This window comes from Heloderma suspectum, chromosome 1, assembly GCF_057233095.1.
Source record: "Heloderma suspectum isolate Gila_16-S chromosome 1, 16-S_ref, whole genome shotgun sequence".
Classification (NCBI taxonomy): Eukaryota; Metazoa; Chordata; class Lepidosauria; order Squamata; family Helodermatidae; genus Heloderma; species Heloderma suspectum.
Genome location: NC_139458.1, coordinates 133,136,104 through 133,152,405, shown reverse-complemented (window position 1 = coordinate 133,152,405; position 16,302 = coordinate 133,136,104). Strand labels below are relative to the sequence as shown.

The 16,302-nt window shown below is 46.2% G+C and overlaps 1 protein-coding gene across 7 annotated transcripts in view; it reads left to right on the top strand.

The window, feature by feature from the left end:
- The first annotated feature begins 844 nt into the window (after window positions 1-844).
- The window catches only part of LOC146357907 (uncharacterized), a 41,251-nt gene continuing 25,793 nt past the window's right edge, over window positions 845-16,302 (top strand). For 2 of the 7 annotated variants that reach the window (XM_084826574.1, XM_084826479.1), the window contains exons 1-2: window positions 845-1,211; window positions 14,938-15,091. In XM_084826574.1, the coding sequence (XP_084682700.1) occupies window positions 14,938-15,091 (154 nt within the window). In that variant the 5' untranslated portion in view covers window positions 845-1,211. The other 5 variants (XR_014786589.1, XR_014786559.1, XR_014786568.1 and 2 more) reach the window with 5 other exon arrangements.

The following is a 16,302-nucleotide window of genomic DNA, read 5'->3' as shown; positions in this document are numbered from 1 at the left end:
GTCCAGAGTGTTCCCTGAGAAGGCCTAGAGGAAGATAAGATGCCTAAAACAATGAGAAACTGTCCCTGCAGGTTTCTCCCTGCTCCCCCGCCGCCCCAATATGTCATTCAGAACCAATTCAGAACCAAATTCTCCAGTTTGCAACTACAGAAAAAAGCCAATCAAAAAGCAGAAAAGTGAGGGCTGTCAGGGGATTAAAGAAAGCAACAGCACCCTGTGAAAAAGACAAGAACCACATATGTTCCAACCTCATTTGCTTGATTTTTACCTTTTGCTTAAGTCTGAACTTTAGCAGCACATTTTGATTTGTTTTGAGAGCTTTTTGAACATGTTTTCTCTTGGCTTTAAGACTATTTTGGGCTATCTTTCCCCAAGCCAGTTTCTCTGAGCCAGGCGCCTAGCGCCTGAGCAGCTCAGTGTAGTTTTTGCCCGCTATTTTATTTCACTCACTGGTGAAGCATGGGCTTCACAACACTTTTCAATTTAAAATATTGTCTTCACTCTCTGCCTGGATTAATTTTCCCTACCTGGACTTTCCCCTTCATGGATCACTGTGTTAGAAAAAGACTGTCCTCTTATTCTTTGGCTGTCAGCTCTTTGCTAGACCTTTGAGCTATTAGTCATAATTATTGAGCCCACCGGACACATGTCCAGTGGCAGTGTACATCTGTTAAAAAGGGGAAGTCTGGTGAGACAGTCACATAAGCATAATCAGAAATAAACATGTTGACACAGTCGTGCTCTAATGAGTCAGCTAACGGCTCAGTCAGTTGACATGTCTTGTGGCTAACAGAAAATTGTAAAGGGGAGGGGGTATAAAAAGACTTATGCTTGCTTAGCTCAGGGTCCAGACTGCTGACTGCTCTCCACCCGTTTTGCAAAACGTTCAATAAAATAGTGTTGGATCCACTGCTGCCTGTCTGGCATCCTTTCTTTCAACCAGAAGCAAGAACTTTTTATCTAACAATTTGGTGCCGTGACTCAGATCCTGCTTCGGGGCACGTCCCCTTTGCGCTGAACCGAGGGGCCGCAGAGGAGAAGTGGCCACAGGCGGTTGTTTACACTGCCTTCTCCTCATGACGGCGGTGGCGAAAGCGCTTGGGGACCAACGCCAGAGGAAGAGGGAGACGTGATCACTCCTTTTAGGCACCGGCAGTGGATCAATAAAGCAGCTGGACACAGCTGCGGGCGGAACAGAAGAGGCTTTTGGGGTAAGTGAAACAGCTTACATTAGGGGATAAACACGGGACGGTGGTGTGTTTGTGATTGTGTGAGACGCCTACGGGCGAAGCGAGTGAGGAGCCCCGATCTGCATTTCCCTACCCCGGAGACGGGCTGGGTCAGAGGAGGGCGAAGCACGAGAATTGTTGATTGAAATCCCCACCGTCATGGGCGGGTCCCAATCCAGGCCTACAGGAGAGTCCCATATGCCCTTGGAGTGTTGTTTGCGCAACTGGTCACATTTTAAGCAAGATTATAGAACTAAGATGACAAAGGATCGCCTTGTCCTTCTTTGTGCCCGGGAATGGCTGGTAGTAGAACCCAAATGGCCACCCGAGGGGTCTTTTGACCCAACCCTGGTATCTGCTGTGCGTATAATAGTAACACAGAGGGGAAGTTGAGACCAGTTCCCTTATATCGATTCATGGGCGACCTGCGTACCCCTTGGTGGCAAGCCCGCTCCGTGGGTTGTCAAATGCATGTCTCTGGCCCCTCCTGTGATGGTCAATAAGAAACCAACCATCCTTGCGGGGGCACGGGCCAGGTTTAGAGAGGAACACCCCCAGGCAACTGAGGATGAGACGGCAGCAGCTCTGCCCACAGGACGGCCCGATTGGGGGGTAGCCATGGCGGCACAGAGACAGCTACATGCTGAGTATTTTCGGTTCGTTTTAACGGGCATGAAGCAAGCCGCGCGGGGGGCCCCCAATTTGCAAAAAGTCCTGACTTTAAAACAAGACAAAAACGAACCTCCTGCCGTGTTCCTCCAAAGGCTAAGGGAAGCCTTCGCCAAGTATACTGATATTGACTTGAAGGACCCAAATAATTTAAGGATTCTCACGACTCAGTTTGTGGGAAATAGTTGCCAAGACATCAGAAAGAAGTTGCAGAAAGTTGAGAGAAGATTGGTGGCTGACCTAAGTGTTTTAGTAGAGCTCAGAAAGTTTATGAAAGACAAGAGGCAAGCGAAGCTCCTCACTGCGGTTCTCAGACCCAGCAAAGGAGGAGCTAAGAAGAGAGGAAAAGGAGGGAGGAAGGGGTCCTCCCTGAGAAGAGACCAGTGTGCCTTCTGTAAGAAAATTAGGCACTGGAAGTGTGACTGTGAAGCCTTGAAGCAAAAAGAGAGAGAGGAGGGTGTGGAGAGGGGGGGGCAGAAAGATTTTGCATGAACAAGAAAGAGACTAAGACAGACCGGGGCCCAGCCCCCTCTGAGCCGTCTCTGAGGCAAGACGGGACCCCATAGTCAAAATTAAAGTTGGGGGCTGCTCCTACGATGCCCTTGTAGATACAGGGGCCGCCCTGTCCATCCTCCCCCCTTAGCCAACCACCAACGGGAAGTGGGGGATCTACCACCATAATGGGGGGCGAGGGAAGGGCAACCCGAGTGCCCCTTTCTCGTCCCTTGCTCACCAAGGTTGGGAAAACACACCTAGCACATGCATTTGTCTGTACCCCCTCCTGTCCGGTGGCATTGTTAAGAAGGGACTTATTGACTAAGCTCCAAATTGAGATTGCTTTCACTTCTGACAGAAGGATAGAAGTAAAGCTCCCCAAGCAACAGAGCAGTAACTATCAAATGGCCCTTTCAAAGGTCGCAGAGGAGCCCGCCCCAGAGGCAGACGAGGACTGGTGCTTAATAGAAAACAGAGTCAATCCCCTAGTTTGGGCCGGGGTCAGAAGGGCCTCTCGTGCCAAGTTGGCAACACCGTCAGCTGAAGTCCCTACAAGATAAAGTCTCCAAGAAGGAGTTCATCCGCTTGGCACAGACCCTCAAGTATTACAGCTATCTCAAATTTGACCCCTGCATCACAGACTTCCCCGAGAAGGGCTGCCACATCATTGTGGGGGCTGAGAATTGTAAGCTGAACTTCCAGGTCAAGCTGCCCAATGACCAGATCAAGGAGGGAAGTTTCAAGGTGACCCAAATGCGCTGCTGGCGGGTCACTTCCTCGGTCCCCATGCACAACGAGATATCAGGCCCTACCGCTGGCAAGTCATAGGTAAAGCTAGAACTTGCCTTTAAGTACCTGATAAATAAAGACTGCCTACAGTGGGTCACAATCACCAGCCTGCAGGCCATAATGCTGAGCATCTGCCTGCAGTCTATGGTGGATAAACTGATGATGAAAAAAATCAAGAGGCAGCATCCGCAAGATGTTCCACAGGCGAGTCAATGGAGCCCTGCAGCAGCCAGGCAGCCAGCAAGCAGTAAAGGCTCCCCCTCTTTTGGATTCTCCTGATGCAAGCAGGGAGTCTATTGCAAAAGTCTCAAGCAAATTGGGCTCCGTCAGTCTGCGTGCCATTAGCCGGTCCAGCTCTTCTGCTGACATTGGGGCCAACTACACCTTTGAGGGCATTGGTGATAAAGACCTCTAGGGGCCCTGCCCTGACGCAACTCTGTGGGATATAAAATCTCCTCCTGGGTAGATCTCCATGTGCCTCAACCCCAGCCAGCTGCCCACCCTCTTGTCTACATAGACGGGGAGACGGCGCGACCGCTGTATGGGGCACTGCAAAAAGATAAATTAGATAAATGGAAATGGACTAAAAAGATAAATAAGTCTTTCCTCAGTCTCAAAGCTGCCCTTGTGTCGCCACCTGCCCTAGCCATACCAAATCCCAGTTGACCATTTAGACTCTATGTGCATAAAAATAAAGGCGTAGCCTCGAGAGTACTTTGCCAGCGAAAGGGCCCCTCCTGGAGGCCGGTGGGATATTACTCCAAGGTCCTTGATGTCGTGGCAAGAGGCTGGCCGAGTTGCTTAAGGGCAAATGAGGCCGCAAAGAGGGCAGCCAAAGAAAGAATCCAAGAGACATTTCCTGTCTTACCCAAAAGAGAGGAGCCCCCACATACTCCCCTTCCGAGTTACAGATGGCGCAAGAACACAGAGTAAGTCCCCGTGGCGACGGATGGATCCAGATGACAGATGGGAGACTGCTCCTACCGCAGACCCTGCAGGGAGCTATCTTAGAACAAGTGCATCACTCTCTTGGACATCCTGGGGCATCAGCTATGATTGACTATTGCAAGAGGCTGTTCGTCTCTCCTGGCCTAACTGTACGCGCCCATCGATTAGCAGCAACATGTGAGGTTTGCCAGAAAATTAATTCCCCCAGGGTACCCCCTCCACCAAAGGGAGGGCGACCATGGGCGTATTATCCCTTCCAGAGGGTGCAGATTGGTTTTGCTGAAATGCCACCGTGTAGGGGTTGCAGATACTTGCTTGTAATAGTGTGTCAAATGACAGGGTGAGTAAAAGCATTCCCATGCAGAAACTGTCAAGCAAAAACGGTAGTTGCTAAGTTGTTACAGGAGGTGGTGCCCTGGTTCTCCCTGCCTGAGGTTGTAGAGTCCGACCAGGGCTCATATTTCACCTCAGCTGTTACGCAAGGGTTGGCACGAGCTCTGGGGGTAGAGAGGCACTCACACTGCCCTTAGAGACCCCAGGCGAGTAGGCAGGTTGAAAGAACCAATCGGAGTCTCAAGGAGACTCTAACCAAGCTCCAGCAAGGGGTAAGACTCACTTGGGTAGAGGCTCTGCCAATAGCTTTGACAAAGCTTCGAAAAATGCCAAGAAAAGACATAAAGCTGTCCCCCTTTGAGCTAATGTTTAGGTTCCCGCCTCGGGTACACTGCAGAAGGAGGGAGGAAGTCAAGTGGGAGATGGGTGATCAGATGCTAAGAGATCAGTTGACTTCTCTACAGTCTGTTCTTTCACAGCTACGAGCTTATTCCGTTCCTTTCCAGAGATTGCCGTTAGATGCACCTATCCATCTCTTCCAGACAAAAGATGAGGTGCTGCTGAAAAAGTAGAATAAAGAAGCTTTAAAGGAAGGGTGGGAGGGGCCTTATTTGGTGGGACCAACCAGCCACTCGTGTATAAAGCTTGTGGGTTCTAGCAAATGGACACATTGCAGCAGGATAAAGCCATTTAGGCGACCCTTGCTTCCTTCTGTCACCTGGAAAGAACAGGAGGACACGGGCAACGGTCCTCTGCTCCCTGGCACCCCACCGGAAGCTGCCAGGGACACAGGCAAAGAAACCATCCAAGAGCCACAATCGCCTCTTGTTTATAAATCCCAGCAGTTAATTGAAACTGCTCTGTCAAAACAAATGCTCTTGCTTTATTGTGCTGATAGAGAAACCCCGTTTTAAAACGCTTTAAGACATGAGTAAAGACTTAAAGGAGGGAATTGTTAGAAAAAGATTGTCCTCTTATTCTTTGGCTGTCAGCTCTTTGCTAGACCTTTGAGCTATTAGTCATAATTATTGAGCCCACCGGACACATGTCCAGTGGCAGTGTACATCTGTTAAAAAGGGGAAGTCTGGTGAGACAGTCACATAAGCATAATCAGAAATAAACATGTTGACACAGTCGTGCTCTAATGAGTCAGCTAATGGCTCAGTCAGTTGACATGTCTTGTGGCTAACAGAAAATTGTAAAGGGGAGGGGGTATAAAAAGACTTATGCTTGCTTAGCTCGGGGTCCAGACTGCTGACTGCTCTGCACCCATTTTGCAAAACGTACAATAAAATAGTGTTGGATCCACTGCTGCCTGTCTGGCATCCTTTCTTTCAACCAGAAGCAAGAACTTTTTATCTAACAACTGCCTTGTTGTGGCGAAGGGGCTTGCGTAACTCAGTGAAGCCATAAGCTATGCCGTGCAGGGCCATCCAAGACGGACAGGTCATGGCGGAGAGTTCTGACAAAATGTGGTCCTCTGGAGAAGGAAACGGCAACCCACTCCAGGATTCTTGCCAAGAAAACCCCATGGAACGTATCACAAGGCTAAAAGATATGACGCCGGAAGATGAGCCCCTCAGGTCGGAAGGTGTCCAATATACTACTGAGGAAGAGCAGAGGGAATTTCCAAGTAGCGCCAGAAAGAGTGAAGCGCCAGAAAGAGTGAAGCGGCTGGGCCAAAGCCGAAAGGACACTCAGCTGTGGATGTGTCTGGTGGTGAAAAGAAAATCCGATGCTGTAAAGAACAATATTGTTTAGGAACCTGGAATGTAAGATCAATGAATCAAGGTAAGCTGGAGGTGGTCAAACATGAGATGGCAAGATTGAACATCGACATCTTGGGAATCAGCAAACTAAAATGGACCAGCATGAGCAAATTTAATTCAGGTGACCATTATATCTACTACTGTGGGCAAGAATCCCTTAGAAGAAATGGAGTAGCACTCTTAGTCAATAAAAGGGTGGGAAAAGCAGTTGTTGTTGTTCAGTCGTTCAGTCGTGTCCGACTCTTAGTGACCCCATGGACCATAGCACGCCACGCCTTCCTGTCCTGTGCTCTCTCCCGGAGTGTGCTCAAGTTCATATTCATTGCATCGGTGATGCTATCTAGCCATCTCATCCTCTGCCATCCCCTTCTCCTTTTGCCTTCAGTCTTTCCCAGCATCAGGGTCTTTTCCAGGGAGTTTTCTCTTCGCATTAGGTGGCCAAAATATTTGAGCTTCAGCTTCAGGATCTGTCCTTCCAATGAGCACTCAGGGTTGATTTCCTTTAGGATTGACTGACTGGACCTCCTTGCAGTCCAGGGGACTCGTAAGAGTCTTCTCCAGCACCACAGTTCAAAAGCATCCATTCTTCGGCACTCAGCCTTCCTTATAGTTCAGCTCTCACAGCCATACATTACTACTGGGAAAACCATAGCTTTGATTAGATGGACCTTTGTCGGCAAGGTGATGTCTCTGCTTCTTACTATGCTGTCTAGGTTTGCCATAACTTTCCTCCCAAGGAGCAAGCATCTTTTAATTTCATGGCTACAGTCACCGTCTGCGGTGATCTTGGAGCCCAAGAAAGTAAAATCTGTCACTGCTTCCATTTCTTCCCCTTCTATATGCCAGGAAGTGATGGGGCCAGATGCCATGATCTTCGTTTTTTTAATGTTGAGTTTCAAACCAGCTTTTGCACTCTCCTCTTTCACCCTCAACAAGAGGCTCTTTAGAGTCTCTTCACTTTCTGCCATTAGGGTGGTATCGTCTGCATATCGGAGTTTGTTGATAATCCTCCCAGCAATCTTAATTCCGACCTGTGATTCATCCAACCCGGCGTTTCTCATGATGTACTCTGCATATAAGTTAAATAAGCAGGGTGACAATATGCAGCCTTGTCGTACTCCTTTCCCAATTTTGAACCAATCAGTTGTTCCATGTCTGGTTCTTACTGTTGCTTCTTGACCCTCGTACAGGTTTCTCAGGAGACAGGTAAGGTGGTCTGGTACTCCCATCACTTTAAGTATTTGCCACAGTTTGTTGTGATCCACACAATCAAAGGCTTTAGCATAGTCAATGAAGCAGAAATAGATGTTTTTCTAGAATTCTCTTGCTTTCTCCATGATCCAGCGAATGTTGGCGATTTGATCTCTAGTTCCTCTGCCTCTTTGAAACCCAGCTTCTATTTCCGGTAGTTCTCGGTTCACATGCTGCTGAAGCCTAGCTTGTAGGATTTTGAGCATAACCTTGCTGGCATGTGAAATGAGCGCAATTGTGCAGTAGTTTGAGCACTCTTTGGCATTGCCCTTCTTTGGAATTGGAATGTAAACTGACCTTTTCCAGTCTTGCGGCCATTGTTGAGTGTTCCAAATTTGTTGGCATATTGAGTGCAGCACTTTAACAGCATCATCTTTTAGGATTTTAAATAGCTCAGCTGGAAGACTGTCATCTCCGCTAGCTTCGTTGTTACTAATGCTTCCTAAGGCCCACTTGACTTCACTCTCTATGGATCAGTTCACGTGAATACATATTATTTAGCCAGTATGCAAAATATTATTTCTCATTATCTTATGTTTGTGCGGAACAGGAACTCATATGTCTAAATTATTTGGGCCACTCCATTCTCAAGGAACAACAACAAAGAGCTATAGTTGTCCTTGTTTCCTTCCTCCACTTGGAATCCACTTCACAGGCAAATAGTTTTAGATTGAATTTCTGAAGAAATTATGTAATCTGGCAGAGACTCAGTTGGGTGGATCACAACCAGTAGCCTCCCATATATATTTAAACTTGGTCCTTCAGGTTCCAAAGTGAGTCTAGTGCCTGTTACCATCTGGTATGCAATAAACATCCATTTCCACCATGAAACTGACAACTGGGGAGGCGACCCTGGATTTAATCCTAAATGGTGTTGCCCAGGACCTAGTACGAGATGTAAATGTTGTTGAACCACTTGGAAACAGTGATCACAATGCTATCAGATTTCATATAAATTTAAGTTGAAAATTGCCCAAGAAGTCCAGTACAGTCACATTTGCCTTCAAAAGAGGAAACTTCTCTAAAATGAGGAAACTGGTGAAACAGAAGCTAAAAGGGGGAGTCAAAAGGTTTAAATCCCTTCAAAATGCTTGGGGATTACTCAAAACCACAATAATAGAAGCCCAGCTAAAATGTATACCATAGGCTAGGAAAGGTAGCACCAAGTCCAAGAGGTCGCCGGCAAGATTAACTAGCAGGGTTAAGGGAGCTATTAGAGAAAAGAGAGCTTCCTTCAGAAAATGGAAGTTTTGCCCAAGTAAGGAAAACCAGAGGGAGCACAAGCTTGCACAAAGGTGATATAAGCAGACAATAAGAGATACAAAAAAAGCATTTTGAAGAGCATATCGCTAACAACATCATGGCCAACAATAAAGAATTCTTTAAATATCTCAGAAGCAGAAAACCAGCTAGGGAGGCAGTTGGACCATTTGATGACAATAGAGTTAAAGGAGTAATAAAGGAGGACAAGGAGGTTGCAAAGAAGCTGAATGAATTCTTTTCATCCATCTCCACTGCAGAAGATATAGGACAGATACTGTACCTATGCTTGAACTGATGTTTTCAGGAAGGGAGTCTGAGGAACTGAGGCAAACAGTGGTGACAAAAGATGAAGTTCTCAACCTTATTGATAAATTGAAAGCAGACAAATCACCAGGCCCATATAGTATCCATCCTAGAGTTCTCAAAGAACTCAAATATGAAACTGCTGATCTTCTAACCAAAATATGCAACATGTCCCTAAGATCAGCCTCTATACCAGAGGACTGGAAGTAGGCCAAAGTAACACCAATTTTCAAAAAGGGATCCAGGGGGATTCCGGGAAATTACAGGCTGGTTAGCTTAATGTCTGTTCTGGGTAAATTGATTGAAGGCATTATTAAAGATAAAATTAGTAAGCATATAGAAGGAAAAGCCCTGCTGAAAAAGAATCAACACGGCTTTTGCAAAGGTAAGTCCTGTCTCACGAACCCTTTGGAGTTTTTAGAGAGTGTCAATAAACATGTAGACAGGGGTGATCCAGTAGACATTGTTTACTTGGACTTCCAAAAGGCTTTTGACAAAGTCCCTCACCAAAGATTCCTGAGTAAACTTAGCAGTCATGGAATAAGAGGACAGGTCCTCTTATGCATCAGTAACCGGTTAAAGAACAGAAAGCAGAGAGTAGGAATAAATGAAAAATTCTCCCAATGGAGGGAAGTCAATAGTAGGGTCCCACAGGGATCTGTATTAGGACCAATGCTTTTCAACCTGTGCATAAATGATCTGGAATTAGGAGTGAGCTGTCAAGTGGCCAAGTTTGCGGATGACACCAAATTATTTCGGGTGGTTAAAACAAAAAGGGATTGGGAAGAGCTCCAAAAGGATCTCTCCAAACTGGGATAATGGGCATCCAAATGGCAAATGCAGTTCAATGTAAGCAAGTGTAAAGTGATGCACGTTGGGGCAAACAAATCCAAACTTCAAATATAGCCTGATCCCTGATGGGATCTAAGCTAGTGGTGACTGACCAGGAAAGAGATCTTGGGGTTGTGGTGGACAGCTCAATGAAGATGTCAACCCAGTGTGCAGCTTCTTTAAAAAAAGGCAAACTCCACGTTAGGCATAATTAGAAAAGGAATTGAGAATAAAACTGCCAACATCATATTGCCCTTATACAAATCTATGGTGTGACCACACTTGGAATACTGTGTACAGTTCTGGTCACCACACCTAAAAAAGGATATTGTAGAGCTGGAAAAAGTGCAGAAAAGGGCAACTAAAATGATCAAGGGGCTGAGCATCTCCCCTATGAGAGAAGGTTACACTGGGATTGTTTAGCCTGGAAAAAAGGAGGGTAAAGGGAGACATGATAGAGATCTACAAAATTATGCATGGTGTGGAGAATGTGGATATGGAGACATTTTTCTCCCTCTCTCAAAATACTAGAACCCAGGGTCATCCCATGAAGCTGATTGGTGGAAGATTCAGGACAGATAAAAGGAAGTACTTCTTCACACAGCGCATAGTTAAACTATGGAATTTGCTACCACAGGAAGTAGTGATGGCCACCACTTTGGATGGCTTTAAAAGGGGGTTAGACAAGTTCCTGGAGGAAAAGGCTACCAATGGTTACTAGTCTTGATGGCTATGTGCTACCTCCAGTACCAGAGGCAGTGAGCCTATGTACACCATTTGCTGGGGAACATGGGTGGGAGGGTGCTGTTGAGCTCATGCCCTGCTTGTGGGTTCCTGGTCAACAGCTGATTGGCCACTGTGTGAACAGAATTCTGGACTACCCTTGGTCTGATCCAGCATGGCTCTTCTTATATTCTTATGGGGCGGGGGGCGGGGAAGAGAAGGGTAGTGGAAGTAGGGATGTACAGACTGTGTAAAATCTGCTCCATCTGTGTTCTGCGAATTGTCTGATGTCTTTTGTTCCATTGTCTGTTCACAGACGGATGCGAATATTTTGTTTTCATCATGCGGAAAAACAATTATGTAAGAGGTTTCATAAGAATTTACATAATTTACCTCAGTACATAACATTTAGCATCTTTTGCTATGAATAAATATGCATAAATTGCGGGAAAGTAAAAAAAAACAACACATCTGAAAGTCCATGGACTCCCCACAGCCTGAGGGAGTCGCTCTGCAGCAGATTTTGTAGGTCAGATTCTTAGAAATCCAAGCTCATTTTAGTTCCTCTCGAATTTCTCCAGAATCCCTAAGTGGAAGCGAGTCACTTCCCTCCCAAACAGGAGAATTCTCCTTCTACATAAACCGCTGCATCTATCCTTCTGAAACTTTCCAGGTTCCTTACTTAAGACACCTCTAGTCTGCCCGTCATTTTCAGAACAGTGGTCCACAAGGAACATAGGAGGATAAACAAATCCTCTTTTGGAGACCCTCAAAATTTGCTCTTGCACAAAATCCCCTGTGGATATCATTCTAAAATTTTGCAGGCTTGATCTTCTAACAAGGGGCAACTATCGCTGCAATTTTCATCCAGTAACTTATATACTTTGCAGTTTCTTGCTGTGCCACAGCGCTCAGCCAATCAGATACTAACATGCTAGTGGGGGCTACTGCAGTTAAAGCACGTACATACAGGGAACAAAACCTTCCAGCACAGTTTTCTTATCTACTTACAACATTCCAGCTTTTACAACATTCCACCACATCCTCTTTATCTGCTTACAATGCATTTCCACATTCCCACCTGTGACAACATTTTAGAACACTCAGAGGGAGGCCTATCTTTTTGGCTGCAGCCTGAACAAGACTAGTTTTTCTCTTTCACTACAGAGATCAAACTGCATTGCTTTTTGATTTTATGTGCTATTATGCGGAGGCCTCTCTAGGAAATGCCATAGTGGAAGAAACCAAAAGGATGCAACTACGGTGGTGGATGGTGGTGGTTTTGTTCTGCGATTCCAAAAAATATTCCATTTTCTCCACTCAAAAAACAAATGGGAAAAATGGTTGGAAAGCATGAGAGAGACAGTGGAGGGTGCTGATGTTGTCTGAAGCACCTGTAAACTACCGCAAGTAAGGAATGGTGAGCACACAATAAAAGCCTCATCTAGAAAAGTTCCAAGGCCATTTGTCCTACTTGCCCATCCATAACTATTTTGACTGGAAGAGGCTATACTATCATCTGCCACCTGACCTTTTTAATTCAAGATATTGGAGACTGAATCTGGGACCTTTTGCAGGCAACATATGTACCCTTCCACTGAGCTACAGTCATTCCCTAGTAGCAAATCTCAAAGCACTTGACTTCTTTATTCATTCATTTATATGTTAAGTTTGTATCACACCCAAAATAGCTAACAACAATTAATACAAATAGAAAACTAATGCCACAATTGGGTTCACTCCAGCCAAAGTTACATTTGACAAATGTTTTAATGGTTGGGTGTATTGATGAATAAATATGCATAGTATCCAAAATTAGAATGGGTATTATAGATCAAAGTAAAAATGCATGCTTCCCAATGGTTTTTCTTTTTTCTTTTGGCAATTTGTATGAAAATGGCATATGTCACAGAGGTGAACCAAGGCAAGAAATGTGAACAATTTCAGAAATATAGCTGCAGGAGCTAGGGAGTTATGTTGAATGAAAAATAGTTTAAGGCTTTTTGTTTATTTTCTGCTCAGTTGGCTCCAAAGTCCCAGAAAGTAGAAGAGGACAGGGGTGGATGATGGATGTGGAGCATACAGTAGCAGTGGCAGAAGGACTTGACCATCCAGCATTTTCCAAGCAAGCACCCAATGCTACATCTTCCCAGGTCCCACGGACTCCAGCAAACCTCTTTCAATGTTCCTGCTCCTGAGAGAGAGAACTAGCAAAGAGCACTGAACTCTGGATCAGTCCTGAGATATATTACTTCAGCATCCTTCCCACAAAGCACTGGGATTGGAAAGCCTGATAAAACCATTCACTGTGATTAGAAGCTAGAGCTGCCAGTCACAAAACATCACCCCTCCTCTCTCTCACCCTTCTTACAACCTTGGTGTTTCCCTTACAGAGTGCTTGCTTAGCAAGACCTGTGTGAATCGCAGATCTTCCAGAGTGTTCAGATTTGTTTCACTTCAAAGGAGCCCTGCTTTGAGTTGGACAGCTCCTGAATCTGTCTGAATCACCTTGATTTGAGTCAGGATTCAACTGAATCCAAAGCAAAGCCCTAGTTAGGGATGTTGCGGGCTGCTGATTCAGGGGTGGAGTCCCACCCACCCACCCACACACACACACTCAGCCCCCTGGACCCCTGTGTGTGGACTGCACAGCACTCACCGGACCTGTCTGCAAGTGCTGCATGGTCCACAATCATCCGGCACCCTGCCCGCTCCTTCCCCAAGCCACCATTTTGCACAACAGTGGCTGCTCGGGCATTTCTGGGAAGAGAATGTTGCATAGATTGCAGCCGTAAAGGGCCATCTATGCAACATTACAGGCATGAATGGGCCGTTCTTGGATGAGACCAATTATCTAGAACCATTTCAGCTGGAGTTCAGGCTGGGTATTGGCACAGAAACAGCCTTCGTCACCCTGTATGATGACCTATATCGGGAGAGAGACAGGGGAAGTGTGACCTTGTGGACTCTCCTTGATCTCTCAGCGGTTTTCGATACCATCAACCATGGTATCCTTCTGGGACAATTGTCTGAGCTGGGAGTGGGAGGCACTGCACTGCAGTGGTTCCACTCCTACTTGGGTGGTTGGCTCAAGAAGGTGGTGCTTGGGGAATATTGCTCAGCGCCGTGGATTCTCCAGTATGGGGTTCCACAGGGATCAGTTTTGTCCCCTTGCTATTTAACATCACATGTAACTGTTGAGCGCGGTCATCCAGAGTTTTGGAGTGCATTGTCATCAGTATGCTGATGACACGCAGCTCAATTGCTCCTTTTCATCTTCTTCAGGTGAGGCTGTGGATGTGCTAAATCAGTGCTTGGCTGCAACAATGGACTGGATGAGAGCTAATAAACTGAAACTCAATCCAGACAAGACTGAGATGCTGCTGGTGGGTGGTTCTTCTCACCGGATGGAGGGTGCTCAACCTGCTCTGGATTTGTAGCTTGCGGGTTTGTAGCTTGCGGGTTCTCCTGGAGCCATCTTTGTTACTTGAGGCTCAGGTGGCCGCAGTGCCACGGAGTCCCATCTACACTTCGGTTGATGGCCCAGCTACGCCCCTATCTGACAGGGATAACCTGGCTTCAGTTACCTATGCTCTGGTAATCTCCATATTAGATTACTGCAATGTACTCTATGTGGGGCTGTCTTTGAAGATGGATCAGAAGGTGCAGCTCATGCAAAACGCAGCAGTCATATTGATAACGGGGGCCAAAAGGCCTGAACATATAAGACTGACTCTGGCCCGCCTGCACTGGCTGCCTGTATGTTTCTGAGCCTGATTCAACGTGCTGGCTTTAACCTATAAAGCCCTACATGGCTTGGAACCACAGTACTTGACACAAACCTACCCCTATTCTACGCTGAACATCTAAGGTCCTCCTCCAGCTGCTTAGTCTGAGGGAAGCTTGGAAGACAGCAACAAGGGAGAGGGTCTTCTCAGTGGTGGCCCCCCAATTGCAGAATGATCTCCCTGATGAGGCCCGCCTGGTGCCAACATTGTTATCCTTTCGGTGCTGGGTCAAGACCTTTCTCTTCTCCCAAGCATTTGGCAGCATGTGATGTGTTTTAATCAATCCTGGATTTGTCTTATGGCTATTGTGGATTGCTTGAAGTCGTTTTAAGAAATACGTTGTCTTTATGTATATCATATGTTCATGTGTTTTATGTAAATGGATTTTAACCTCTCTTTACTATATTTTTAATGTTTTCATCTCTGTAACCACCCAGAGAGCTTTGGCTCTGGGGAGGTATAAAAATGTAATAAATAATGAATAATTCACGCCTGTAATGTTGATTGCCTTTCACGGCGACAATCTATGCAACATTCCCTTCCCAGATGACCGACCTGCCACTGTTGTGCAAAATGGTGGCTTCGGGGAGGAGTGGGCAGGCCCATGGCACTTTTCGGTCGCTTGCTGAGCTGTTGAGGGGCTCGCGCGGCGAGCAGGTGTGGTCAGCAGCTAGGTGGGCAACCAACGGCACGGATGGAGGTAAGTCCATCCTTTCCTAGCCCTATTAAGTACATTATGAGAGAAAACCAGAGGGTGCCCTGGGGGGAAAGGATGGTGAAAAGATTAGAGTTACAATCCTATGCACATTTACTTGGGAGTTATCCCCTTTGAACTCAATGGGATTTCCTTCCGAGTAAATATTAGTCCAGGGCCTGCCACAGACTCCAGTAAAAAATAGATGTGCAGAGAATCTTGACATTTGTATGTGTTTCACAACCATGTAGGACACATTTAACTTGTGTAGGTAAGCCCATTCTGGTGTATGAATTCTGAACCTGCCGTTTTCCAAGACGGCTGATGTGCAAATGGGAATGTGCAGCAACTCACGAAAAAATGCATGTAGAAAATTCATTTTGGTGGCAAAATATAGGTTTTCAAGTCAGGATGGGTAGAATAACTATAACTAGTCACTGCTACCACCAGTATAGCCTAGTTGATAAAATGCTGGACTAGGAACAGGAAAATGCAGGTTCAAATCTGGGCTCTGCTTTGAAGCTTGCCTGGTGCACTTCCGCCAGTCACAGTGTCTTGGATTAGCCTACCTCAGCAGGATTGTTGTGAGGATAAGAGGAGGGGGGAACATGTACAGCACCCTGAGTTCCTTGGAGGAAGGGTAGAATAAAAAGGAATACTTATTTAATATCATTGAATCAGAGATTACATTCAAACAATAGCATACATTTTGGCTGATAAATGCAAGTAAATGTGCTATTTAAGATGTACTGCGACACAGCTTTTTACACTTGCATAAAGTAGAGCAAATCATTGAGAACCTCGTGCATTTGCACATATGCGGGTCTGTGGGAGGTCCCGGGTTATATGCAGGGGATTGTGCTGGTTGTGTGCTTAACCAAATGGTTCCCATCAGACTCCCAGTGGTGGCAGTGGGAATTGCAAGCAGCAACGAGATGTGTGTGTGTGTGGGTGGGTGTCTCTGTGTGTGCTTGCATGTGTGTGAAGGAATAGCATAGAGAAGGGGAGGGTGGAATTCTCCTGGCTGAAACTCATTGGGTTGGATCCAACATCATTGTTCCACCAGTGGACAGATACCATTGGTAGAACAGGACTTCCCCCTCCTCTCCTCCCCACTGCAGCCCCTAAAATCTCTGGTGGGTCCCCCATCCCTCCAGAGCAGATGTGGAGAGCACACAGGGAGCTGCTGGGAGGGAGGATGATGAAATCCCATTCCA